The 26,779-nt window shown below is 39.4% G+C and overlaps 1 protein-coding gene across 4 annotated transcripts in view; it reads right to left on the bottom strand.

The window, feature by feature from the left end:
* The window catches only part of ACTR3 (actin related protein 3), a 64,713-nt gene extending 38,979 nt beyond the window's left edge, over positions 1-25,734 (bottom strand). The window contains exons 1-3 of one of the 4 annotated variants that reach the window (XM_036320858.1): positions 25,623-25,734; positions 25,307-25,486; positions 1,008-1,063 (exon numbers count right to left, since the gene is read on the bottom strand). In XM_036320858.1, coding sequence (XP_036176751.1) covers positions 1,008-1,063; positions 25,307-25,350 — 100 coding nt within the window. In that variant the 5' untranslated portion in view covers positions 25,351-25,486; positions 25,623-25,734. Of the gene's footprint in view, positions 1-1,007; positions 1,064-25,306; positions 25,589-25,622 lie in introns of those variants that run through there. The other 3 variants (XM_036320857.1, XM_036320859.1, XM_036320860.1) reach the window with 3 other exon arrangements.
* Positions 25,735-26,779: the final 1,045 nt, after the last annotated feature.

Below are 26,779 nucleotides of genomic sequence, written 5' to 3'. Positions count from 1 at the left end.
AATGAGCTATCCATGTCCAATTAGTAACCCACTGAGACTAAAGATGTGCAATCTTTGCCAAGCCTAGTAATTTCTACCTAGTTCTCAACTTCACTAATTCTGAAATGTCAACTGCTTTCATTACTCTCTGCATGTTTATTTTTCCATTTCTTTCTTATTTTCATAATAAGAATACATAAAAATATTCAAAGAGTCACATAAGTACTACTGTGAAAAACTACTGACACTCCCAAAATTAAACTGTCTAGGAGTTAGCACCACCAAGCAAAGGCTCAAAAGGTCTGTCATCTAATAAGTTAGTTTTAATTCAACATTAGGACAAGTAAATCACAGGTGTTACTATAAAGCATGAAAAAGATGAATCATTTGAAAATCAGAAGTACTAAAGTATGCCAAGGACCAGATACATAATCCATGCTAACAAATAAAAGCTCTAACAAAGCCAAGTATGAGAGTATTTTTAAAAAACTACTGAAAGACAAACTACTGAAAGTTGATGTTCAATTAAAGTAAACAAAATAAGACAGAATAACAACACTGGGTGGTTATAAGATATTAGAAAACAGCTGAAGTCAACATCTCTAAAGATGAGATTCAGTCCTTATTTTAAAACATGAGCTTAGGTCAGGATGTCAACAAGCACAAGGCCCTGCAAAAAGTAATCATATCCAAAAACCAAAGGACAGTCTTCATAAGTGTGTGATGGGGATACACTTTTTAACAGTTAGTTTACAAGCACAGACTGTTAATAGCAATATCCTTAAAGCAGAAGCTTGTTTAATTCCTTCATCTTGTCTCTAAAGAGATATTTGGAAGATTTGGTAAATGGAGCTAAACAGAGAGCTGAAATGATTAGAAGTGCAGAAATGAGGTCACACTTAAATTTTGCAAACCATAGTACTTAAAGGATTAAATAGTACTGTGTATCAGAAATGATTATTTCTTTTACTTTAATTAAGAAAAAGATCTTTAAATCTGTTAATTTGTGGCTTAAAAGAAACACTTACAGGAAGGGATGATAAACTGTGGTTCTGTATTTCCAGCATATCCTATTTTTGTATACCTGCAAAATAAAAAGAATTTTATAAGGATTTCACTTACATCTTAGCAATTATTAATTTAATTCTTAGATTTCCATTTATTATAAACTGAAGTTCCATGGTGGGTAAATAATACATAAAATTCCATAGCTTCAATTCATTTAAACATCTCTACTTTCAAAATTGTAAATACCCACAGCTTTTTACTAGCACTTCCATGTCTAGAAACTGATCCTGTAGATATTAATACATACATGAAGTAACATGTAACAAGGCCATGTTATTGTACACATACATGTTAGATGTATATATTGCTCTTTTTTTTGCTACTATCTTTCTTATAACAGCAAAAGACTGGAAATAATTTAAAAAACCATCAAATGAGAAACTAGTTAAATATGCTAAATTTATACTATGGAATATTACATAGCTATTAAAAAGAGACTGAAGAACTCTTATGTACTGATAGAAACAATCTCCAAATTGTATTGCTAATTGAACAAAGCAAGGTACAGAACAATGTTTCTTTCAAGTATTCTACATCTGTATAAAAGTAAAAGGGCAAGATTAAAAACATATAGTTTATTGTATAGGCACAGAATATCAGTAAAAGAGTACAAAGAAATCAGCAACTGTAGTTATCCCCAGGGAAGGAAACTGGGGTAGGTGATGGTCAGGGGTGAGAAGGAGATTTTAATAGCCTATCGTCTCATACCATTTGAATGCATTACAATTTAATAAGTATAGTTTTTTAAATGTTTTACCACAGTGAATTCTGCCTGTATTTTTACAATAACAAATAATAAAAAACAAGCGGCACATTGGAGGTAACTACTTAGGAGATAACTGGACACTAAAAACAAAATCCTGTGAAGTCTGAATACAATGGATATACATCACTAAATTATAGTATTTAATGACTATCAGAGATGCCAGTATTTTTTTACCATTTTTTTAAAAATGTGAAGGGAAATGTGTTGGTTCACTTAACCTTAAAAGTTACTTAGCCTCTAAGAATTAATTTGGTTCCTGGCTAAAAGAAAAATGTGGTATGTAGAATATAATCTAAAAAATAGAGAATGTAAGAAAGGTCAAGGGATTAGGGAAAAAAACCCCACAAAACACCTAATAGACAACAGTATGGTAATTACTAGAGGGAAAGAAAGGTGGAGGGAGGTAGAAGAGGGTAAAGGGGGGGATTAATGGTGATGAAATGAAACTTGACTTGGGGTGAACACACAATACAATATACATATGATATATTATAGAACTGTATCCCTGAAAACTATAGAATTTGATTGACCAATGTCACCCCAAAAAATTCAATTAAAAATTATCAAAAAACAAATAAAAAATAGACAAGGTCATATACTAAAATCTGGAAAAAAATTGCTGAGGTAGGCTGAGCCCTTGAAACCTCACATTTTTTCTGGTGGAGAGATAGCAAAGAACTAGATGACAAAATAAGAATTTGACTCTTTAAAAACTCTTATATTATTAGGAAACTTTAAAAAATGTTTTGAAAATCAGACTTTGAAAATACTAAAAAAAATCCAAAGTTCAGAAAGAATCAAAGTTCCAGAAAGCATTTAAACCCACACCCGAAACCTATGTTCATGTTGACCAATATCACCCCAATAAATTTAAAAAAAAAAAATCCTCATATAAAACACTTTCACGCTCATATATAAGAAAAGAATAGGAGCATTTAAGTAGGGGAAGTAGAAGAGATGAGAGGAAAAGATTCTAGGGAGATTTGAAGGAACTGAGTCTAAAAGTATGAGCTGGAATAGGCAATACATTTCTAACCCTTTACTTATCAATGCATGTAAAATATAGTAATATTTGAAATCTACATCCTTTTTTTAATTTTATATTTTCCATTACCATTTATCCCATCTATGCCCTCTTGCACACATACACCTCCCACACCACCACTCTGTTGTGCATGTCCATGAATTCTCTCTTTTTTTTTCCTTTTTTGAAGAGCACATTCTAATAAGCTGGAGGGAGCTTGGTACAGCTAGCTATAAGAGGTTTGCTTAAAAACTTCATTTAAATTTTTATATAAAAATATGAAATAATATACTTTAAATTATCAAATAAAAAGCTTTCCAAAAGTAAAATTCCATTAACCTAACTTAACTCTATCAGTTTTCATACTTGAAATAGCTAATTAATTAAGACATTTTTACAATAAACTCAAAACTTTTGATAGCCACCCAGAAGAAATTGTACAAGTAGATGGCAGAAAAGTTCCTCTCTGACTAAAATAAACTCCTTTTTCAGGGATGAAAAACGATATTTCATACAAATGGAAATGGAAAAAAATCTGAAGTAGCAATACTTATATTTCACAAAACAGACTTTAAAACAAATGCTATGTAAGAGACAAAGAAGGACACTACATAATGATAAAGGGAACACCCAGTATAGGAGCACCTAAATATATAAAGGCAATCTTGACGGACATGAGTAGAGAGATTGACAGTAATAGTCATAATTGAGTATGTTAACACTCCATTTATATCAATGGATAGATTTTCAAGACAAAAAATCAACAAGGAAACAGTGGCCTTAGGTGACACACTAGATCAGGGGTCCTCAAACTACGGCCCGCGGGCCACATGCAAATACAAATATTGTATTTGTTCCCGTTTTGTTTTTTTACTTCAAAATAAGATATGTGCAGTGTGCATAGGAATTTGTTCATAGTTTTTTTTTAAACTATAGTTCGGCCCTCCAACGGTCTGAGGGACAGTGAACTGGCCCCCTGTTTAAAAAGTTTGAGGACCCCTGCACTAGATCATATGGATTTAATTGATATTTTTAAAGCATTTTACCCCAAAGCAGCAGAATATACATTCTTTTCAAGTGTACATAGAACGTTTCCTAGGATCAATCACATGTTAAAATACAAGACAAGTCTCAATAAATTTAAGAAGACTGAAGTCATATCAAGCATATTCTCTGACCAGAATGGTATGAAACTAGAAATCAACCACAAGAAAAAAAAACCCTGAAAAATACACAAAAACATGGAAGCTAAGAAACATGATACTAAACAATAAATGGGTTCAAAGTGAGATCAAGGAAGAAATCAAAAGATACCTTGAAACAAATAAAAATGAGAACACAATCCCAAATCTCTGAGACACATCAAAAGCAGCCCTAAAAGGGAAATTCATAGCATTACAGGCCTATCTCAAGAAACAAGAAAAAATATCAAATAAACAACCTAAACTTACACTTAAAGGAATTAGAAAAAGAACAACAAACAAAGCCCAAAGTGAGTTTAGAAGGAAGAAAATAACTAAGATCAGGGCTAAAATAAATGAAAGTCTTAAAAAAACAATACAAAAGACTGATGAAACAAAGAGCTGGGTTTTTGAAAAGATAAACAAGATGGGCAAACCTTTAATAAGACTCAAGAAGAGAGAGGACTCAAAGTTAAAAAAATCAGAAGTGAAAGAGAAGTAACGATTAACACCACAGAAATACAAAGGACTATAAGAAAATATCACAAACAACTATATGCCAACAAATTGAAAAATCAGGACATAACAAATTTTTATACAACCTTCCAAAAATGAATCAGGAAGAATCAGAGAATCTGAATAGATTACAACTAATGAAATTGAAGCAATAATCAAACAACTCCCAACAAACAAAAGTCCTGGACCAGATGGCTTCACAGGTGAATTTTACCAAACATTCAAAGAACACCTATCCTTCTCAAACTATTCCAAAAAATATGAGGAGGAACGACTCCTAGGCTCATTCTACAAGGCCAGCATAATCCTAATTTCAAAACCAGCCCAGCTGGTGTGGTTCTGTGGTTGAGCATCAACTTATGAACCAGGAGCTCAGGGTTTGATTTCTGGTAAGGGCACGTGCCCGCTGGGTTGTGGGCTAGACCCCCAGTGTGGGGCATGCAGAAAGCAGCCGATTAATAATTCTCTCTTATCGATGTTTCTATCTCTCCCTTTCTCCCTCTGAAATAAATAAAAATGTATTTTTAAAAAACAAAATAGAAAAGGCAACTACAAAGAAAAAAAAAATTATAGGCCAATATCCCTGATGAACACAGATGTTAAAATCCTCAATAAAATATTAGCAAGCCTGTTGCAGCAATACATTAAAAAGATCATACACCATAATCAAATGGGATGTATTCTGGAAATACAAGGTTGGTACAAAAGCCACAAATCAATAAATGTGATATACCATATAAACAACATGAATGATAAAAACAACATAATCATATCAATAAATACAGAAAAAAGCATCTAATAAAATCCAGCACATGTTTAAGATAAAAATTCTCAGCAAAGTGTAAATAGAGGGACATACCTCAACATAATAAAAGGCCATAGACTCACAGCCAACATCATTTTTAATGGTCAGAAACTTGTAGGTAGCGGCTCTAGAGTTAAGCCTCGGATTGACCTGAGGCAGAGCCACAAACAAGTCCCAGCTTAGAGGGCAGAGCCTTCTTAGCATAATTAAGCTTGACCTTATGGCCACCCCCTAGATCCTTCCTAGGTAGCTAATGGGCTGTGGGAGGTGCAGCAAGTGCTGCCAAAACAAGTAAAACTCACAAGAACATTGTAACTATGTTGACCAATACCTTGTTTTTCTCTGGCTATAAAATAAAGCCTCAGCTTGCTGTCTGGATCCCTCTCTGTGGCCTCATCCAGGCACAGGAGATCCACCGAGCCCCAGCTTATTCTCTTTGTCTTTTCTTGAATCCTTCGCGGCTCACCTCCACCCCAGGCTCACTGAACCCTTGACTGTGCTGGCCTGGCACAGAAACTAAAAGCATTTCCCTTAGGATATCCACTTTCACCACTTTTTAAAAAATTTATTTAATTTTAAAATTATATTTTTATTGATTTCAAAGAGGAAGGGAGAGGGAGAGAAAGATAGAAACATCAATAAGAGAGAATCATTGATCAGCTGCCTTCTGCACACCCCTCACTGAGGATTGAGCCCACAGCCCGGTGGGTATGTGCCCTGACCAGGAATGGAACTGTGACCTCCTGGTTCATAGGTTGACACTCAACCACTGAGCTATGCCAGCTGAGCTCACCACTTTTATTCAACACTAAAAGCCCAATGCACAAAATTTGTGCAAGAGTAGGCCTTCCTTCCCCCGGCTGCCGGCACCAGCTTCCCTCTGGCACCTTCGGCCCAGGTTTCTCTCTGGCTGCCGGCAGGCACCTAGGACCCGGACTTCTCTCTCAGCCCCAGCTTCGTTCAGAAGGTTGTCCGGAAGGACATCTGGTCTAATTAGCATATTATGCTTTTATTATTATAGAAGTCCTAACCCCAGCAATCAGACAAAAAAAAAAAGAAATAAGGCATTCAAATTGGAAAAGTAAAACTGTCAATATCTGCAGATGATATGATATTGTACATAAGAACCCTATAGATTCCACAAAAAAAACTACTAGAACTGATAAATTCAGTAAAGTAGCAGAATACAAAGTAAATACCCAGAAATCAGCTCAATTTTTATACACCAATAATGAACTACCAGAAAGGCAAACTAAGAAAACAATCCCATTTACAATTGCATAAAAAAAAATACCTAGGAATAATTTTAACCAAGGCAGTAATAGACCTGTACTCAGAAAATTATAAGACACTAAAGAAACTGAGGAAGATACAAATAAGTAAAAGCATATACTGTGTTCATGGAAAGGTAGAATTAAGATAATTAAAATGTCCACACTACCCAAAGCAATCTATAGATTCAATGCAATTCCTATCAAGATAGCAATGGCATATTCCACAGGACTAGAACAAATATTCCAAAAATTTATATGGAACCACAAAAGATCCTGAATAGCAACAAAAATCTTGAGAAAGAAAAATAAAGTAGGAGGAATCATGCTACCTAATATCAAACTATACTACAAGGCCACAGTAATCAAAATAGCATAAAAACAGACATATAGATCAATGGAAAAGAATAGAGAGCCCAGAAATAACCCATGTCTTTATGGTCAATTAATATGTATTTGACAAAGGAGGCAAGAATATATACAATGAGGCAAAGATATTCTACTTGATAATATTTGGTGCTAGGAAAATTGAACAGATATTGCAAAATAATGAAATCAGACCACCTTTTTACATCATACACAAGAATAAACTCAATGCGGAGACAAAGAAACAGGACAAAATTGTCAATGGAAGATATAGAGTTCAGAACCACACTTTTAAGGTCTCTCAAGAACTGTTTAGAAGCCGCCGATAAACTTAATGAGATCTACAAGAAAACTAATGAGACCCTCGATCTTATATTGGGGAACCAACTAGAAATTAAGCATACACGGACTGAAATAACGAATATTATACAGACTCCCGACAGCAGACCAGAGGAGCGCAAGAATCAAGTCAATGATTTGAAATGCGAGGAAGCAAAAAAACACCCAACCGGAAAAGCAAAATGAAAAAAGAATCCAAAAATGCGAGGATAGTGTAAGGAGCCTCTGGGACAGCTTCAAGCGTACCAACATCAGAATTATAGGGGTGCCAGAAGATGAGAGAGAGCAAGATATTGAAAACCTATTTGAAGAAATAATGACAGAAAACTTCCCCCACCTGGTGCAAGAAATGGACTTACAGGTCCAAGAAGCGCGGAGAACCCCAAACAAAAGGAATCCAAAGAGGACCACACCAAGACACATCATAATTAAAATGCCAAGAGCAAAAGACAAAGAGAGAATCTTAAAAGCAGCAAGAGAAAGAAACTCAGTTACCTACAAGGGAATACCCATACGACTGTCAGCTGATTTCTCAACAGAAACTTTGCAGGCCAGAAGGGAGTGGCAAGAAATATTCAAAGTGATGAATACCAAGAACCTACAACCAAGATTACTTTATCCAGCAAAGCTATCATTCAGAATTGAAGGTCAGATAAAGAGCTTCACAGATAAGGAAAAGCTAAAGGAGTTCATCACCACCAAACCAGGATTATATGAAATGCTGAAAGGTATCCTTTAAGAAGAGGAAGAGGAAGAAAAAGGTAAAGATACAATTTATGAACAACAAATATGCATCTATCAACAAGTGAATCTAAGAATCAAGTGAATAAATAATCTGATGAACAGAATGAACTGTCGATTATAATAGAATCAGGGACATAGAAAGGGAATGGACTGACTATTCCTGGGGGGGAAAGGGGTGTGGGAGATGCGGGAAGAGACTGGACAAAAATCGTGCACCTATGGATGAGGACAGTGGGTGGGGAGTGAGGGCGGAGGGTGGGGCGGGAACTGGGAGGAGGGGAGTTATGGGGGGGAAAAAAAGAGGAACAAATGTAATAATCTGAACAATAAAGATTTAATTAAAAAAAAAGAATAAACTCAAAATGGATTAAAGAATTAAATGCTAGACTCAAAACCATTAAAATCATAAAAGAAAACATAGGCAGTACAATCAGACATTTCTCGTAGCAATATTTTTGGATATATCTCTTCAGGCAAGGGGAACAAAAGAAAAAATAAACAAATGGGCCTACAACAAATAAAAATGTTTTTGCACAGCAAAGGAAACCATCAACAAAATTAAAAGACGTAAGAACATATTTGCCAATGATATATCTGATAAGGGGTTAATATCCAAACTTTATAAAGAACTTACAAAACTCAACACCAGCAAAACAAATAATACAATTAAAAAATGGGCAAAGGAACTGAATAGAAACTTCTCCAAAGAGGACATACAGATGGCCAATAGACATATGAAAAGATGCTCAACGTCAATAACCATCAGAAAAATACAAATTAAAACCACAATGAAATATCACCTCACAACTGTCAGAATAGCTATCATCAATAAAACAACAAACAACAAGTGTTGGGGATGATGTGGAGAAAAGGGAACTCTTGTGCACTGTTTGATGGGAATGCATATTGGTGCAGCCACTGTGGAAAATAGTATGGAATTACCTAGAATTAAAAATATAACTGCTTTGCCCGGCCAGCATGGCTCAGTGGTTGAGTGTGGACCAATGAACCCTGAGGGCACGGTTCGATTCCCGGTCAGAGCACATGCCCAGATTGAGGGCTCGATTCCCAGTGGGGGGTGTGTAGGAAGCAGCTGATCAATGTTTCTCTCTCATCATTGATGTTTCTATCTCTCCCCCCTCTCCTTTCCTCTCTGAAATCAGTAAAATACATACACATATACATACTAGAGGCCTGGTGCATGAAATCCGTGCATGGGAGGGGGGTGGTCCCTCAGCATGGCCTGCACCCTCTCCAATCCGGGACCCCCTCAGGGGATGTCCGACTGCTGGTTTAGGCCTGATGCGCGACGGGGCCTAAACCAGCAGTCGGACATCCCTCTCACAGTATGGGACCACTGGCTCCTAACCACTCACATGCTTGCCTGCCTGCCTGCCTAATTGGCCCTAACCACTATGCCTGCCTGTCTGATCGGCCCAAACCCCCCTCTGCCTGCCTGATCACACCTAACCGTTCTCCCCTGCCGGCCTGATCCCCCTAACCACCTCTGCCTCGGCCCCCGCCACCATGGCTTTGTCCAGAAGGATGTCTGGAAGAAGTCCGGTCTATCCAGTCTAATTAGCATATTACCTTTTATTAGTGTGTGTGTGTGTGTGTGTGTGTGTGTGTGTGTGTGTGTATGACCCAGCAATTCCACTTCTGGGAATATATCCAAAGAAACCCAAAATACGGATTTGAAAAATTATAAGCACCCCTATGTTTATTGCAACATTATTTACATTAACTGAGATAAGGAATTAGAGCAAGTGTCCATCAGTAGATGAGTGAATAAAAAAGTTCTGGTACAATTTACACAATGGAATACTACTCATCAGTAAAAAAGAAGGAACCCTTGCCCTTTGCCATAACATGGATGGACCTGGAGAGCATTATGCTAAGTGAAATAAGCCAGTCAGAGAAAGACAATACGATATGATTTCACTTATACGCAGAATCTAATTAACAAAATAAACTAACAAATAAAATATAAACAGAGTCATAGATCCAGAGAACAGACTGGCAGCTATCAGAGGAGAGGGAGGTTGAAAGACTGGGTGAAAAAGGTGAAGGAATTAAGAGGAAAAAAAAATAAGCCAACTCACAGACAACAGTATGATTACCAGAAGGAAAGGGGGGTTGGGAGCAGTAGAAGAGGGTAAAGGGGAGATCAATGGAGATGGAAGGAGACGACTTGGAGTGGTGAACACATAAATTATAAAACACTAGAGGCCTGGTGCACAAAAATTTGTGCACTCGGGGGGGAAAGGGGGGACCCTCAGCCCGGCCTGTGCCCTCTCGCAGTCTGGGACCCCTCGGGAGATAACGACCTGCTGGCTTAGGCCTGCTCCCGGGTGGCAGAGGGCAGGCCCAATCCCTAGGTGCAGCCCCTGGTCGGGCTCAGAGAAGGGCCGTTTGGGGAGTTGGGGCGCCGCCCCTGTCATGCACAGAGCAGGGCGGATTGGGAGGTTGCAATGCCACCCTCAGCCACGCTCAGAGTAGGGCCGATTGGGGGGTTGGGGCACCACCCCGTCACACTCAAGGCAGGGTCGATAGGGAGGTTGTGGCGCCACCCCGTCACACACAGAGCAGGGCCGATCAGGGGGTTGGGGCGCTGCCCCCTGTCACGCACAGAACAGGCCCCACTAGGGGTTTGGGGAGCTCCCCCGTCACGCACAGAGCAGGGCCCATCAGGGGGCTGAGGAGCTCCCCCGTCACTCACAGAGTAGGGGCGATAGGGGAGTTGGGGCACCGCCCGCTGTCACACACAGAGCAGGGCGGATCAGGGGGTTAGGGTGCCGCCCTCTATCACCCACAGAGCAGGGCCGATCAGGGGGTTGGGGCGCTGCCACTGTCACACTCAGGGCAGGGCCAATGGGGAGGTTATGGCTCTACCCCGTCACACACAGAGCAGGGCCCATGGGGGGAGGGGGGGGTTGGGGCGCCGCACCCTGTCACACACAGAGTCGCAGGGCGATCAGGGGGTTGGGGAGCTCCCCCATATCAGGCACAGAGCAGGGCTGATCAGGAGGTTGGGGCGCCTTCCCCTGTCACGAACAGAGCAGGGCCGATAGGGAGGTTGTGGCCCCACCCCCTGTCACACACAGAGCCGCAGGGCAATCAGGGGGTTTGGGCGCTGCCCCCTGTCACGCTGATCCCGGTGCTGGGAGGCCTCGCGGCTCCGCTGATCCCGGTGCTGGGAGGCATATTACCCTTTTACTATATAGGATGGAGGGCTGGTGCACATATGGGGGCCAGCTGGTTTGCCCTGAAGGGTGTCCTGGATCAGGTTGGGGGTCCCCACTGGGATGCCTGGCCAGCCTTGGTGAGGGGATGATGGCTGTTTGCAGCTGGTCACACACCCTTCAGGGTGGGGGTCCCCACTGGGGTGCCTGGCCAGTCTGGGTGAGGGGCTGAGGGCTGTTTTCAGGCTGGTGGGTAACGGAAGCTCCCAACCACTCCTTTTTTTCTTTTTTTTTTTTATTCTGGGCCAGCTTTAGCTCTGAGGCTCCAGCTCCTGAAAGCAGGTATCTGGTTTGTTTCGGTTCTATAATCGAAACTCTGTATCAACTCCAGCTCTGAGATCCCGGCTTGCTGAAAGCAGGTTTCTGGGGTTTTGTTTAGCTTCTATATTTGTTACAATGTTTCTTAAACTGCAGGCTCAGAGGCCGGCAAGGCAGGCGGAGAACATTGGAGTCCTCCGTCACTGAAGCAAGCAAGCCTCATGTTAGTTTCAAGCTGCCTGGCTGCCGGCCACCATCTTGGCTGACAGTTAATTTGCATATCACCCTGATTAGCCAATGGGAAGGGTAGCGGTCATACCCCAATTACCATGTTTCTCTTTTATTAGATAGGATATAGATGATATATTATAGAATTGTACCCCTGAAACCTATATCATTTTATTAAACAGTGTCACCCCAATAAAATCAATTTTAAAAAAAGTCATGAGTAAAATATCTGTTCCAGCATTTACTACGTTGTGATCATACATTTTATTTCTAATGCATAAGGAATAAAAACTGAATTCACAAGGCTGTCATGAGGATTAAAGACAACAGTGAATGGCACTCAGTATGTATTCATTAAACATTTCTTTCCCAGTATCATTTTCCTTTATTTCTTTTACTCCTCTATCCATTCCTATAATTACTCCTTCAAAGATTCTTGGCAACGTTTTCCCAAACTCTTTGTTAGTGTACCAGCCTAACTATCCACCACTAAAGAAATACAGCAGTCAATACTTGCCTCATTAAAGAAGCCAGTCACAAATGACCACAAACCATTGATAAGAAATGGCCAGAATAGGCAAATCCATCTTAAAGACAGGCAGTAAATTTGTGGTTGCCAAGGGCTGAGGGCAGGAAGCATGGAGAGTTGACGGTTAATGGATATGAGGTTTCTTTTGGGGGTGATAAAAATGTTCTAAAATTGATTGTGGAGATGGTTGCACAACCTTGTGAATGTACAAAAAAAATCACTCAATTATAATTTTAAAAGTTAAATTTTATGGTATGTTAATATTCAATAGAACTGTTTAAAACAAAATACTATACTTAGGCTAATAATGTATAAATTTAACTTTTATCAATTTGCTTAATGATTTACACAATCACTGCCCATCAAATCAATTCCAAACCACTGTGCCTCATCTTAAATCCTTCTGAAATAAGGCAGGATAGAAATATATATTATAAACTACTTGCTGTTCCACAGCTCCCTACCTCAAATATTTTCAACTCCTTCCTGACTTCCTTTCGTCAATGAAATATTTACTGGGAATTACTAAATACTATATACAAGGCCATAACATGGAGAAAGGGTGAAAAAAAAGACATATTGCCGTCACAGAGCTTTTGATTTAGTTTATATTGACAGTCTTCCTTCCCTTCCATCTATCATATATTTATGCTTTTCCAAGGATGTAGTCAAGTTCAGCTCCTTCATCCTTCAAATACTACAGCTCTTATTAATCTCCCCAAACAATTGAAGACTAATATACCATTATTAATTATTTCATATACATTAGTTTCATCTCTGGAACTAAACTTTAAGCCAAGTACAAGATCATGCTGTATCTTTCTGTAGATACCATAGTATTCATCATAGAACTGAGAACATTTTAATAGTGAAGTAAGTAATTACTTTCAATACATTTATATAATAACTAGAGGCCCGGTGCACAAGTTTGTGCACCGGTGGGGGGGGTGGGGGTAGTTGAGGCCGGGGGGGGGGGGGGGGGGGGGAAGGAGACTGCGGGAGGTTGGCTGTGGAAGCGCACTACCACCAGGGAGAAGCTCCTGTGTTGAGCATCTGCCCCCTGGTGGTCAGTGCGCATCATAGCAACTGGTCGACAGGTCTTTCAGTCGCTTAGGCTTTTATATATATAGATTATAAATACAGCTGCCCTTAATTATTATATGTAAACAGCTGTTCTATCTTTGTTTACATAATATTGGAAAACTGCAGCTCAAAGAAGCCACTTCAAAGAAATAGTAAAGCTATATCTGAACTCAAGTATCTATAATCCTCCAAAAGCAATGCTCTTCTGTGGTCTTCCTTAAGCATGAGTAGTTACAACCAAAATAAAACCAGAGAAAAGAACTAACAGTATAGTTTATCATGCTAGCTAAGTGATCTTTGGCAAGGAATTTATACTCTCTGTGTCACAGTTTCATCTGTAAAGAGTAATAGTACCTAACCTGTAGGGTTAGGTATCAAATGAATTAATACATATAAAATAATTAGAATAGTGCCTGCCACATAGTATGCACCATGTGCTGTCTACTATTTTTATCTTCATAATTCACCAGAATAGTCATAAAATATACTTTCTACTATCATAAATCTGGTTTATGATAGATTATGATTTAATACTACCCACAATATAAATACCATAGAATTCACGAATTTCCAGAACTCCATAATCCAGTTCCAACATCTTTTTTAATTTAAATCAACTCAAGAAGCAATTACTGAGCATCTTCCATGTGTCAGATTCTTTCGCTACTTCCCTGTACAATATCAAACATTTCAATATTTTTGTGTACCATATGAAATACACTACTTCCTTATATATCACACCTAACATACCTAAATTCAACCTTTCCTTTTCCCACCTCATTTTGTCTCCTTCCACTGTTCTCGCACCTTATACCTGTCTATCAGTCCAGGGCTTCAGTTGTTATCTCTACCAGGAAGACTTTTTACATCTTCCCTGGAAAATATAAATTTTCTTTCACCTATAATTCCAAAAAGTTTCATTAATACCTGCCAGAACACTAATTGAACTTTATATTCTCCATGACGAAAGTATTGCAAAAGTGTTCATCTGCATAGTTGATGCTTACTAGATATTTACTGAAGACGAATTTCTCCAACTATAAACAAATAAATGCATAAGCTATTTCCTCCTGTGTTTGGGGGGGAGAGGGTGTGTGTGTGTGTGTGTGTGTGTGTGTGTGTGCACGCGCGCGCTCTTATATTCTGAAAAAAATAAATGAGTGCAGCTCAAATTCTTTAAATCATAATTCTGGGTTCAATATTTTTTCTAAGAAATCTTAAATAAATAGCCTCTCATATCACTGCATTTCCAAAATATTCCATAATCACAAAATTACTAGATTTTTATTCCTCTAACGAAAATCCTGTATTACTCAAACCATCAATCATTCTTTAAAAAAACTTCTTTCACATGTTTAGAGTAAACACAAATTCTAAGGATTTTTGCACTTTTGGAAAAGAATGCTGATTCAAACTGCTAGTTAGCAACAGATCAAATAGTTATTAAAATGAAATAAGGAATTTAAGGCAACATAAAGAAAAAGGATCAACATATTTTCCCATACTCATCTTTTCCCTATAGTGGACACTAATTTTTTTCTGCCAGAATCAAATCCCCATTCCTATTCTGAGGAACCCACCAACGATTAAGACTTATTAGCAGGAGGCAAAACCCCACATCCCATTATAGAAGGAAGGAACTAATATTGACCTGCTGTCATCACATGATCTATGTCTAGCCAATCTAAGCTTACATCAGAACTTTAAATCTTGACAAGTTGAAGAGATGGTTTAGAACTCATATGGTTAGTATCTAGTTGCAGCATCCTGCAGACCTCCCACAGCACGTCTTTGGTGGCAGACTGTTGTTACCCAGTCTCCCTTTTTCTCTGCTTTACTGAGCCTGGTTCTCCAGCCTTCCCATCAATTTTGTGATCTACACCACTGCCTTTTAAATAATTCCTTTTTTCTTTTTTTCTTTGCTTATTTTAGCTAGTCATTTGGTTGTTTGCATCCAAGATTCCGCACTGATATAGCAACAAGTTACATTTCTCTTCTTCTCACAGTCTTCCTATCAATTTTAATTCCTGTTCACTTAATATATATATATCAAACCCTTATTTTGTTTAAGTAACTTTCCTGACAGCAAGACAATTTGAAATAAGCAAAGCAGGTCCCTTTGAAAGGCATTTTAAAAGCAATAAAATTTTCAACTAATCTTTTAAATGAATAACAAATTAACCAAGAAAAGGCAAGGAAAAAAAACCCCTAAAGTTCTCTTCTTTGCTCTGTTACCTTTACTTTTATTACTATACAGAAAAAATTTTAAATACTTTCAAACAGGAAACATGCAAGCTTTTACTAAAACTGTGTGCTTTTTATATAAAATGCATCTAAATCTATCATATACTCGGTAAAACAATCTCTTTAGTTCTATTTTAGAAAGAACTACTTTGTGGTTAACCGGTTTCCCTTAATCCATATATTCTTTATTTTCATAGTCAAATACTGAGGTCTTCTGAGTTTAATAAAAAAAATTAACAGTCTGTATTACTGAGTTATTCTTTTTCTTTTTTGTTAATCCTTACCCCAGCATAGTTTTCCATTGATTTTTAGAAAGAGTGGAAGGGAAGGAGGGGAGGAGGGAAGAAGGGAGGTATCAATGTGAGAGAGACACATGGATTGGTTGCCTCCCATAAGCTCCCAGACCAGGGCCAGGGAGTGAATCTCAGCCCAGGCATGTGCCCTTGATAGGGAATTGCACCTGGCGCTCTAACCACTAAATAACATGAGCCAGGGCTATTAAGTTATTCTAGTGAACTATTTCATTTCTGTGTTTTATGCAGTTATTAAAGAGAGAGAAATGACTTTTTAATGCACAAATTATTCATTTTCAAATTGCAGCTTCAGAAATACCTTTGTTTTAAAATTATATGTAATGAAATATCATTTCCTTAATTGAACTGTCCTGAATTAACCAGCAATTGTCAGTTTTATCATGTTAGATACAACATACGTCCTTGGCATATTCACACTGCTAATGAGTAAGCCTTTATCATTTAACATGCATGTATTTTAGGTTAATCAAAGCAATAAATTAGTCACTAAGACTTCCCTATATATTTCATATTTGTACAAAAATTAGTAGTTCTAAATGTAGATTTATTATTTTTATATGTAAGTTCAAATTCAAACATTCTTCAAAAACTGGGTTAACAATTTAACCATCCTTGTTGAATATATCCCAACTGGGGGCAGTATATCAATGGACTCTAGAATCAGACTACCTCAGGGCTCAAATTCTGAATTTATTACTTAACTGTATCTACTGTTTACTTTAGCAAGTTAATTAAGTTCGCTATACCTCAGTTTCCTCATCTTTAAAATGGCAATTACATAATAGTACCTACTTCAAAGGGTTTCTAAAAAGATTATAAACAGTCCTGGCTGGGTGGCTCAGTCTTTTGGAGCATGGTCCCTTACACCGAAAAGGTTTCGGGTTTGATTCCCTATCAGGGCACATACCTAGGTTGGTGGTTGGATCCTAGGTTAAGGAAGGTAAGGGAGGCAACCAACAGATGTTTCCCCTCCTTTCTTTCTCTCTTTCTCTCCCCTTCCATCCTCCCCGCTACCTCTCTCTCAAATCAATAAAAACATATACTCAGGTAAAGGTTAAAAAAGAACAGAAGAAGGTTATAAACAATTATATCAAAAACAAAACTACTCCAGGGCCTTGAAATGTCTTATTTGTACATATCCCATGTAAATAACTGCAATCCAAAATCTAAAATAAACATATTTAAGATTTATATGACTCAAACAATGAAAAGCAAAGTTTGTATAAAGAGCATTCATTTTATAAAGTTTTTTCTAAATTTGGTTTAAAAAGTTATACTGGGGAACATAAAATTATTTATTTTTTTATTTCTCACATAATGTGTTTGTAGTACAACGAAAACACTAAAGAATTCTGATGCACGTGCTGTACCAGGCCTCAAACAAAATTACTTTAACTATAATTAACACATTATGGCATATCAATTACTAATAAGAAATTTCAACTACTATAACCCATGAATGTGAACGCCAAAGAAAATTTAAAAGAATTCAACAATGCTATCAATTAATAACTAGGAACAATCCTAAAAGACATTTCTCAACTCTGGACCTCTATTTCATTTGTAAAGTGTGTTTTAAATTATTTCTCAAATTCTTTTTCAGCTCCACAATTTAATGTGAGTCATAAGGCACTTCCCTTAATTCATGGAAGTGTCACAAATGCACATTAAATGCTATTTCTGTAGCCTTAAGTAACTGAATTTTAAAAATGCTTACATAGCAGAAGAAAAGTGCACTGTATTTAATTAGACTAAGCTCTAAAACTTTAAATAATTGAACACTTGCATTTTATCATAGACCAATATTATGTAGTTTATATTTTTAAATAATTTCAAAAACAAACCCTAAAATGTATTTCCCCCATTTTAAGACTTTTATCCTCCTTGTAGCAATGGCTCATTCACACTAATTACTGTAAATGACTAAATCTCAAAGACAATCTTCACAAAGGGCAAGGATCCTTAAAGGAGAGAATGTTTAAAGATGAAATATTCAGCATCAGGACAGATGGAGAAAATGTTTTTTGAGATAGGGGTAGGGAGAAAGAGTAGAAGGGAAAAAGAATATATCTGACCACACAAATCCAAGTCTGTTTCTTTCCTGGTTACAAGGAGTATGTTAAGAACCTGAGTTTAAATCAACAGTTTGGAACGGTTTTGAAAAAATTTTTGAAAGAAAAGTATTAAAATTTTACAAAAATTAGGATATTTGTCTATTTGCTTTGGATTACTCAACCTTTTATATGTTTATGATATAAAGGCCCACATAAAGTTATAAACAAATAGCACACAAAGTAATATTAATCACTATCCTATTCTAAAGAACCAAACTTAAAACATTAATCCAGTGGTTCTCACCCTTCCGGCCCTTTAAATACAGTTCCTCATGTTGTCACCCAACCATAAAATTATTTTCGTTGCTACTTCATAACTGTAATGTTGCTACTGTTATGAATCGTAATGTAAATATCTGATATGCAGGATGGTCTTAGGCGACCCCTGTGAAAGGGTCGTTCGACTGCCAAAGGGGTCGCGACCCACAGGTTGAGAACCACTGCATTAATCCAATAACATCACCTTATTTTACACTGTGACTAAATAATGCATGCATTTATAAGTACTTGGTAAGCTATAAAGCATGTTAGTGTAGTGTTATTACCTAACTGCTCTGTTCTTGCCTCTTTATGCCAGTGGCTATTACAGATCAGTAGTGTCATAAAAGAGGCCACAAGTCCAACAGAATTACAGGTGAGCATTCAAATGTTTTTACAGAGGATTTGTTTCAGAAGATATATTGCTTGGAGCTACATTTTAACCATTCCACATTTCTGCCCCTAGTCCAAGCATTTATCAGTTTCCACATGTTGGAGGAGGGGAAGCATGCTGGACAAGGAGGAATACTGTGAAGGAAAATTTAGCCTTATTTTGAACATATTCTCCTCCAAAAGAGTAAAAATTAGGATGAGATAAGAGACTAGCTGGAGATAAGAAAACAAGTGTGACACCGTGTTCCTTTCCTTAAAACCTTCAATTCAATAAAAAAAAAAAAAAAGGAGCTAACTGATAATTGAAATAATTACAATGTATTGGGCTCTTACTGTGCCAATCACTGTGATGAACCACTTTTATTCGTTATCTCAAAAAAAAAATTAGATATTATGACTGCCAAATAACAGATAGAAAAAATAATAATACCTGCAGCATTTGAAGTGTACAGCTTCAGGTCACACTAAATGGTAGAGCTTGAACTGAAAAACAGCTATGATTGCAAAGATCTTGCTGACCATAAACAAACAATGGCAATATAACTGCCAGAAGAAAGGTACAAACTAAATAAAAGAAACAACCTTTCCCAAATTTCTCTCTTCTACTCCATTCCCACTGCCAATACCTTATTTCAGCCCACTCTGCAAAGCTAGTGTTTAGAGGGCTAATTAAAAATCATCTAGGAAGCCTATTAAAATAAGTATTCCTAGGTGTAACCCTTGAGATCTTGAGTCACTGGGTATGGGTGTTTCTGAAGCAGTTTTGTAAACCAAACCCCTAATTCCTGTTTATTCATTCATTCGTTCATTCATTCAAAAAAAAGTTTTAGTTCCTATTACTGTGCGAGGTGCCACAACTGCATCCCAAATACCTCTTTTACATCTGACCCTACTGCATTCCACCCTGAAAATATTCTGAAATCCCTATTTTCAACATTTCACTATTCTCCTAGATTTTTATTCTTTGTCAAGTAAAATTACTTCAAATCAAAGCTTTGCTGACATATAATGAACACCTGGGTACACAGTAAGTGCTCAATAAGTGTTAGCACCTTTTCACATTACATAATCTAGTTTGCATTACGTTATTTTGTAGTCAATTCATAATGTGGGAAATATGCAACATATGCTAAGAGGGCTAAAGACAAGAACCAGTTACTCTCTCCATTTTGTAATATATGCTTTTCCTTCTCCTGCATCCTTCCAAATCCTTCAAAGGAGAGCTCATATCCTACTTTCACTAAACATTTCTTGACTCTTCATGACCAGAATAATCCCTTTCTTTCCTTACAACCTACAGAATAGTTGTTGCTGTCAGAAAAGTTAAGTATCTTAATGTTTGATTAGTGCAGTCTTCCATCAGCCTCTAATTTTTTAAATGATTTTTAGCTCTTATCTCATTAAGATTCTTGAACGCGAATTTTATTATGCATTTTCATTATATTTCCAACAGTGCCCGGCCTGCTGCTAAGTATACATTAAGACTTGATTTGACAACACTACTTTCTACCTGTGCAAGTAGTACTTAATTACTAACATTGCTTTCTACCTTAATCAACATCCTATCAAAGGCTCATCTTCTATGTAAGGAGACCACTATACAGGGTGGGGCAAAAAGGGTAGGTTTACAGTTGTTCTTATAGAAAATACAATAATTAATAAATAATAATACAAGAAATAAACTCTTGTATTTCGCATACCCACAACTGCAAATCTACTTTTGCCCCACCCTGTATGGTGGCTCTATCAGTTATTTGCTAAAATACCTTGGACAAGTAGTTTAACTTCCCTCACCCAAAATTTTATTGTCTATAAAATGGAGATAATATTTCTCAATTAATGTGAAAAGTAAATGAGATAATATAAAGCATTTAGCACAGGCCTGACACACAATTCTTGATAAATGTTAGCTGTTATTACCTGATAAAACCTTTTGTCTGTTTTTCTTTCTCTTTTATGAGAGTAAATTTTTTCTAGAGAATAAATTTAAGCAAAGTTATAAGGAAATAAGTCAAAGAATCCACATAACGAGAAAAAAAAATCTTAAGTCGGAAAGATCTGCACAGTAAGGTTTCACTAATTAATTAAATCAAATGAGTAATACTATGATTTTTTAACGATTACTTTAAACAAGAATAGAGTTGATCTTACTAATAAAAATAAAGCAAAGTGCATAGTTCTGAAAAGAGGCTGAGTCCCTATAGTGTAATAGAAAAACACAGGGCTCAAGTACAGGAAAACTTAAGTCCAAATAGCAATTCTCACTAGCTGCTAATTACATGACATTAAAAAGGTAATTTAAATTTTCTAATCCAATTTTCTTACTTGTAAAATTAGGTTAAAAAAAATAGTTGTCATAAGTTTAAATAAGATAACTAAAAAGCCTGACCAGCAAGTCTTCTACTGGTGGATCTTTCCCTTCTATGCTTAAAAATAAAAATTTTGAACTGTATTTTACAATAAGGCTGGAAAGTTCACTAGATACAACACATACCCAATCCAAAAATCAATGTTTCATCACAAAATAATCAGAAAAGACAAAAAAGGAGAGATTTTACAAAAATCTAAATAAGACTAACTTCTCAACAGGAACATGTCTATTACTTCAAACAGCATGCAAAACATGACCCATGAAGGAATAAAAATTTGCATGAATTTTTTTGGGGTTACAGATATAGTGACTATTTCTGCGCCTGGAGATAGCTGGAGAAATAAATAGCATTATAAAATAATCTGTACAGAATTAATGTAAGAAACATGAACTTTCCACTTATGTTTTCCCCCATGCACTTAGCCCTTCCCCTCTGCTCTCAAGGTCATCCCATCTATACTCATTGCTAGGATGTGATTACAGAATGAATAAAATAAGCTCCTTATGAATGGACTCCAACAAAATATTTACGCTTACATTTTAAGACTGCTAAGAAGTTTAAGTCAATTAGGGAAATTCCTTAATTCATCCTAGATCTAAGTATATCTAATAGTTCTACAATAAGGCTATTATTAACCTCTGCTATCATAAGCAATGCAAATAATTTACCAATGCAACATCTATGGGGGAGGGGAGGGCATCTTAAAGGGGGAAAAGAATTTTTACTATGCAAAGCTCTGTAACCAAGCCACAACATAATAAAAGCACATTAAAAGCTCCTTTATTTGGCTTGACTGAAATGTGAGTGAAAACGTGCAAAAAAATAACAAGGTAATTTTAACTTTTCATGTGTTTAAAAGTGCTTTTAAAAAAAATGTTTTCCTCGCTCTAGCTGGTTTGGCTCAGTGGATAGAGCATCGGCCTTCATACTGAAGGGTCCCTGGTCCGAGGGCACATGCCTGGGCTGCAGGCTCAAGCCCCAGTAGGGGGCATGTAGGAGGCAGCCCATCAATGATCCTCTCTCATCATTGATGTTTCTGTCTCTCTCTCCCTTCCTCTCTGAAATCAGTAAAAATATATATATATTAAAAAAAAAATGTTTTCCTCACCACTGGTTGTAGCTTTAAGTTCTGTAATTTAGTTCTTAAGCAACCAGCTCTATCAATGAGAATCTTTGTGGCCAAATTTTATTCTGCAGCACTATTCTAATACAAACCAAAAAAAGTGTGTAGATAGGGTATCAATATGAAAGAACTATTTCTTCCTAAATTTTTTCAAAAGGAGTTATTTTTTATGATCTGAGCTTAAATGATTCTTCATCATATGTTGAGATAAAGGATCTCTGCTGAAGGATTTTTAAATTCTAGTTCTAAGCTTCATTTCCTAACTCTTATAGCTTTTCTTACCTAAGACCACCAAGTTTCATAGATGGCCACTTTCTTCAGTCACATTTGGGCTAATGTATATAATTAAATGGAATGAGCAAACTGATTAAGGTTTTCATTTTTCACTTACACTAAGTGAGTAACTGCAATTAGACCGAAGACATGAATGCATTCTCTAAAGCACAAAGGAATACAGAAATTATAGGTGCACAATTTGCATCTGGAGACCACACACACTATTCTGAAACATAAAACTCCCTATCAAGTAAGGCCTCACTTAGAGATGCTTGTCCCAGGGTCCAATCTCAATGAGCTATCCTGTGTTTGCTAATAAAGCTGAAGGTGTAATGTTCTAGGACAGTGATGGCGAACCTTTTGACCTCGGCGTGTCAGCATTTTGAAAAACCCTAACTCAACTCTGGTGCCATGTCACATAGAGAAATTTTTTGATATTTGCAACCATAGTAAAACAAAGACTTATATTTTTGATATTTACTTTATATATTTAAATGCCATTTAACAAAGAAAAATCAACCAAAAAAATGAGTTCGTGTGTCACCTCTGACACGCGTGTCGTAGGTTCGCCATCACTGGTCTAGGAGTTGCATTAAAAGGCAACTGAAGGACCAAAAAGCCCTTTGAAGACCAAAATAAATGAATCTCTAAAGATGGATTTCAAATTGTGATAAATGTTTTGTAAAAGAAAGTAACGGGCAATGAGGAGGAATCCTAATCAGTTCCATTGAAATCATGAGTGTCCAGTTAACAACCTCTCCTTGTAAGGTAAAACTAATGTAATAATGTAAAATGTAACAAAGTAGTAATAACTGAAATGTTAAAACAAAAATATCCTAAATATAAACTGAACCCTCCCCACACCTCCTGGTCACTTGGCAGGTGTTTTAAGGTCAAAGTTGCCCTATCAGAAAGGTCACTTAAGGACAGTTAACCTCAATGAAATATCTAGTATACTAATTCAAAAATAACCAAAACTGTATTTCAAAAGGGAAAAAATGAAGGAAGACAAGGTAACATCCTACTTAAGACGTTATTTACTGGGGTGTTAATTATCTATACTAATTTTATTGACAACCCAATAATTTCCAAAGTATAAAATATTAACTATGTAGCAATATTTTTCAGTTTAACAAAACACACTGAAAATTCCTTCTCAGTCGGGCCAAATCTGATTTTAAAACTAATCCTGAACATAAAACTATTCACCAATTAGACTAAGAAGGGAGAAAAAGAAAATACTGGAAAGTACGACTGGATTAAGAAAAAGTAGCTTTAATAAGCTGTCCACACACACACACAAAATACATGTAACCAAGGCTAAACTAGGCTAATTTTCCCCAAGGGAAAATATTAATAGATGGGTTGTTTCCCTGTGCATGGCTGGGATTTTAGAAACTGCCACACTAGCATAAAGTTAAGAGAAATTTTACAGAGAGCAAACAGAGGCGCATCCTTTAAGAATGGTTTGCCCCATAATAAAGGGTGGGAGATGAAGGCTGGTAATCCACCTCTCCCAACCCTCACCCCCCCCCCCAAAAAAAATCGGAGTATTTTGGAAATTAACAGATGTAATAATAAATCAGCGCAGGGCACGTCCACAAAAAGAAAACACTTCCAATACAGTAACATAAAGCAGTCATTCTGCGCTCAAATACAGTGTTTTCTACATAGAACTCCCAAGCGCGGTGTAACTCTCTGCAACGCCTAAGAAGGGAAAGGGAAGACCACTTCCTAAGGCCGTCCCCGCTTCAGTCAATGACAGCACAGCCAGGACCCCAGCTCCGCGGAGAGCGGGCGCCTCGCCGGCCCCACACCGCCCTCCCCGCCGGCACCGCCAGAGGAATGCCCGCCGCTGACAATGCCTTCCCGGCGCTCCCCGGCCTCCGTCCCCGGGAAACGAACATGTATGTATATCGTTTACGCTCACATGACGTGACACCCAGCACCGGGAAGGCACTCGGGTCGATTTGAAATCGGCTTAATTCTGCAAGTTCTCATCAGAGGTGTTCAGGTTGGAAACGAAAAACTACCTTATAAGGGTATGAAAGCCCGAAAGCAGGAAGCGGCTTTGACAAAACTGAGGAAGTTGCAGCGCGCTGGCTCACGGGGGGGACTTTTCGAAGGCAGGAGGAGGAACGCATGACATCTCCCTCGGACTGAAACGTGCCTCGGGTCGCCGGGGGCCCCGCGGGCCGCGAGGGGAAGGGCCGCGAGGGGACGAGGCGGCGGGCGGCGGCCGAGGAAGCCCCGATGTCGCCTCCCATCTTCCGAGGCCCATTCCGCCCGCTCCCCACCCACACCCCGGGCAGTGTGGTCACCGCGATCTTGCAACACCGACCGGCGCGCTTCTCTTCTCTCGCTCCTCGGCCGAGCCGGTCCCCGCGCCCGGCCCCGCGGGCCTCGACAGCCGGCAGGAAGGGCGCGGAGGGCAGGGAGAGCCGGCGCCGGGCGCGGCGACCCCCGCACCGCGTCCGCGCACCCCGGGCGGCGACCTCCGCGCACCCCGGGCGGCGACCTCCGCGCACCCCGGGCGGCCGCCCACCGCGGCGGGGGAAGGGCGGGAGCGGTGCGCGGAGAAATCCACCCCGTGGGGGCTCCTCGGCCCCGCGCACCCGCCCAGGTCCCAGAGTGTGAAACCGGGAACGCGGGCGGCCTGTCTCGCCGGGCCCCACCCCTCGCACCCCGACCGGGCCGGGGCTGACACCGCCGGCGGCGGCACCTGGCCGCCCCATTCATCCCCCACCTCCGCCTCCCCGCCATTTTCCCACCTCAGCCTCAGTTTCCCCGCCCCCGCCCGCAAGCCCCCGTACCCGGTGCCACAGTCCACCACACAGGCCGGCAGCCGTCCCGCCATCTTCCTCCTCGCCTGCTGCTGCCGCTGCCGCCGTCTGCTCCGTACTGGTTGTGGCCAGGGATCGGCGGCGGAAGGCAGGAGCTATCTGACCATCCACAGCCGGGCCGCCCTCTCCGTCCGTGGGGGAACCGGGAAGCTGAAGCAGCAGCGAGAAAGCAGTAAGCTCGGTCAGCCGCTACCACTTCCGCAACCCAGGCGGGCAGGCAGTCCCCGCCCTGCCCCACCGCGGCCTCCTCCCCCTCCTCTCCCCTCCTCCTCACTCCGGCCCCCACCCTACAACTTCTTCCCCTCTCGCCGCCTCGCCGGGGAAGCCAAGATGGCCGCCGGTGCCGACGCCCTGGCCAGGCCGGGCCGGCTGCGAGCTCCGCTTCCGGCTCGGAGCGGGCGGGGCGAGGGCGCATGCGCAGTGAGGCGCGCCGCCGGCGGCCGCTCCCGTCCCTCCGTGAATGGAATCCACTGCGGGTTTTCCGGGCGCCGAGGGGCGGGGAGCCGGCCGGGGCCTCCGGTGCTCCCGAAGCTGAAAGGGCTTTTAGTCTCCGTGACTTCTGTGCCAGGAAGAATGGTTTGCCCCATAATAAAGGGTGGGAGATGAAGGCTGGCAATCCACCTCTCCCAACCTCCCCACCCCCCAAAATTGGAGTATTTCGGACCGGGGAGGGGTGGGACGGGGCTCCGCAGCCACCGGCGTCTCCCGCGACCCGGGGAGGACGGTCTGATTGCTAACGCTGTCAGCGGCACACAACCATTCCTGTAACTAGAGTGACTGCTTTTCTGGGTGGAAAAAAGCAGCATCAGACCGGGGGAGGGCAGGCCGGGGACGGGTGAACAAAGCTTTGCTCCCTGGCTCTTCTGCCTGCCTTTGTGCCGAGGTTTTTATTCATTCACACTTGTGCATTTTTATATTTCCCTCTGGGAGAGTTTAAGATTATACCATTCTAAGAGCAGGACTATGCCGAGGATTAAGGACCAAAATTTGTGATGTAAAAAGGAGGTTAAAGACTGGGAGCCTTGAAGGATGGTTTTCAAACTTAAGCGTGTATCAGGATTACCTGGAAGGCTTGTTACCACACGGAGTGCTGGGCCACACCCGAGCTCTCTGATGAGGTCTGGAGTGGGGCCTGGGGATTGGCTTTTCTACTCAGTTCCCAGGTGATAGTCTGGGGAAACAAAAAGTTTAATAGCTGTCCTCTCCACCAGGCTTATCTTCTGATAAAGCTGCTTATATGAGGCTGTAATAAAAAATATCATTCCTAAAAAGGATGTCTAATTCCCGCCAGAAGATCACATAGTGTGGTATTGACTGGCCTGGGGGATGGAATGTGGTTTTTCATTCATTTGATTAAATTTATATATATATATATATATATATATATATATATATATATATATATACTAGAGGCCCGGTGCACAAAAATTTGTGCACTGGGGG

The sequence above is a fragment of the Myotis myotis genome, unplaced genomic scaffold (genome assembly GCF_014108235.1).
Source record: "Myotis myotis isolate mMyoMyo1 unplaced genomic scaffold, mMyoMyo1.p scaffold_m19_p_8, whole genome shotgun sequence".
Taxonomy (NCBI): Eukaryota; Metazoa; Chordata; class Mammalia; order Chiroptera; family Vespertilionidae; genus Myotis; species Myotis myotis.
This window is presented reverse-complemented; position numbering and strand designations above follow the sequence as displayed.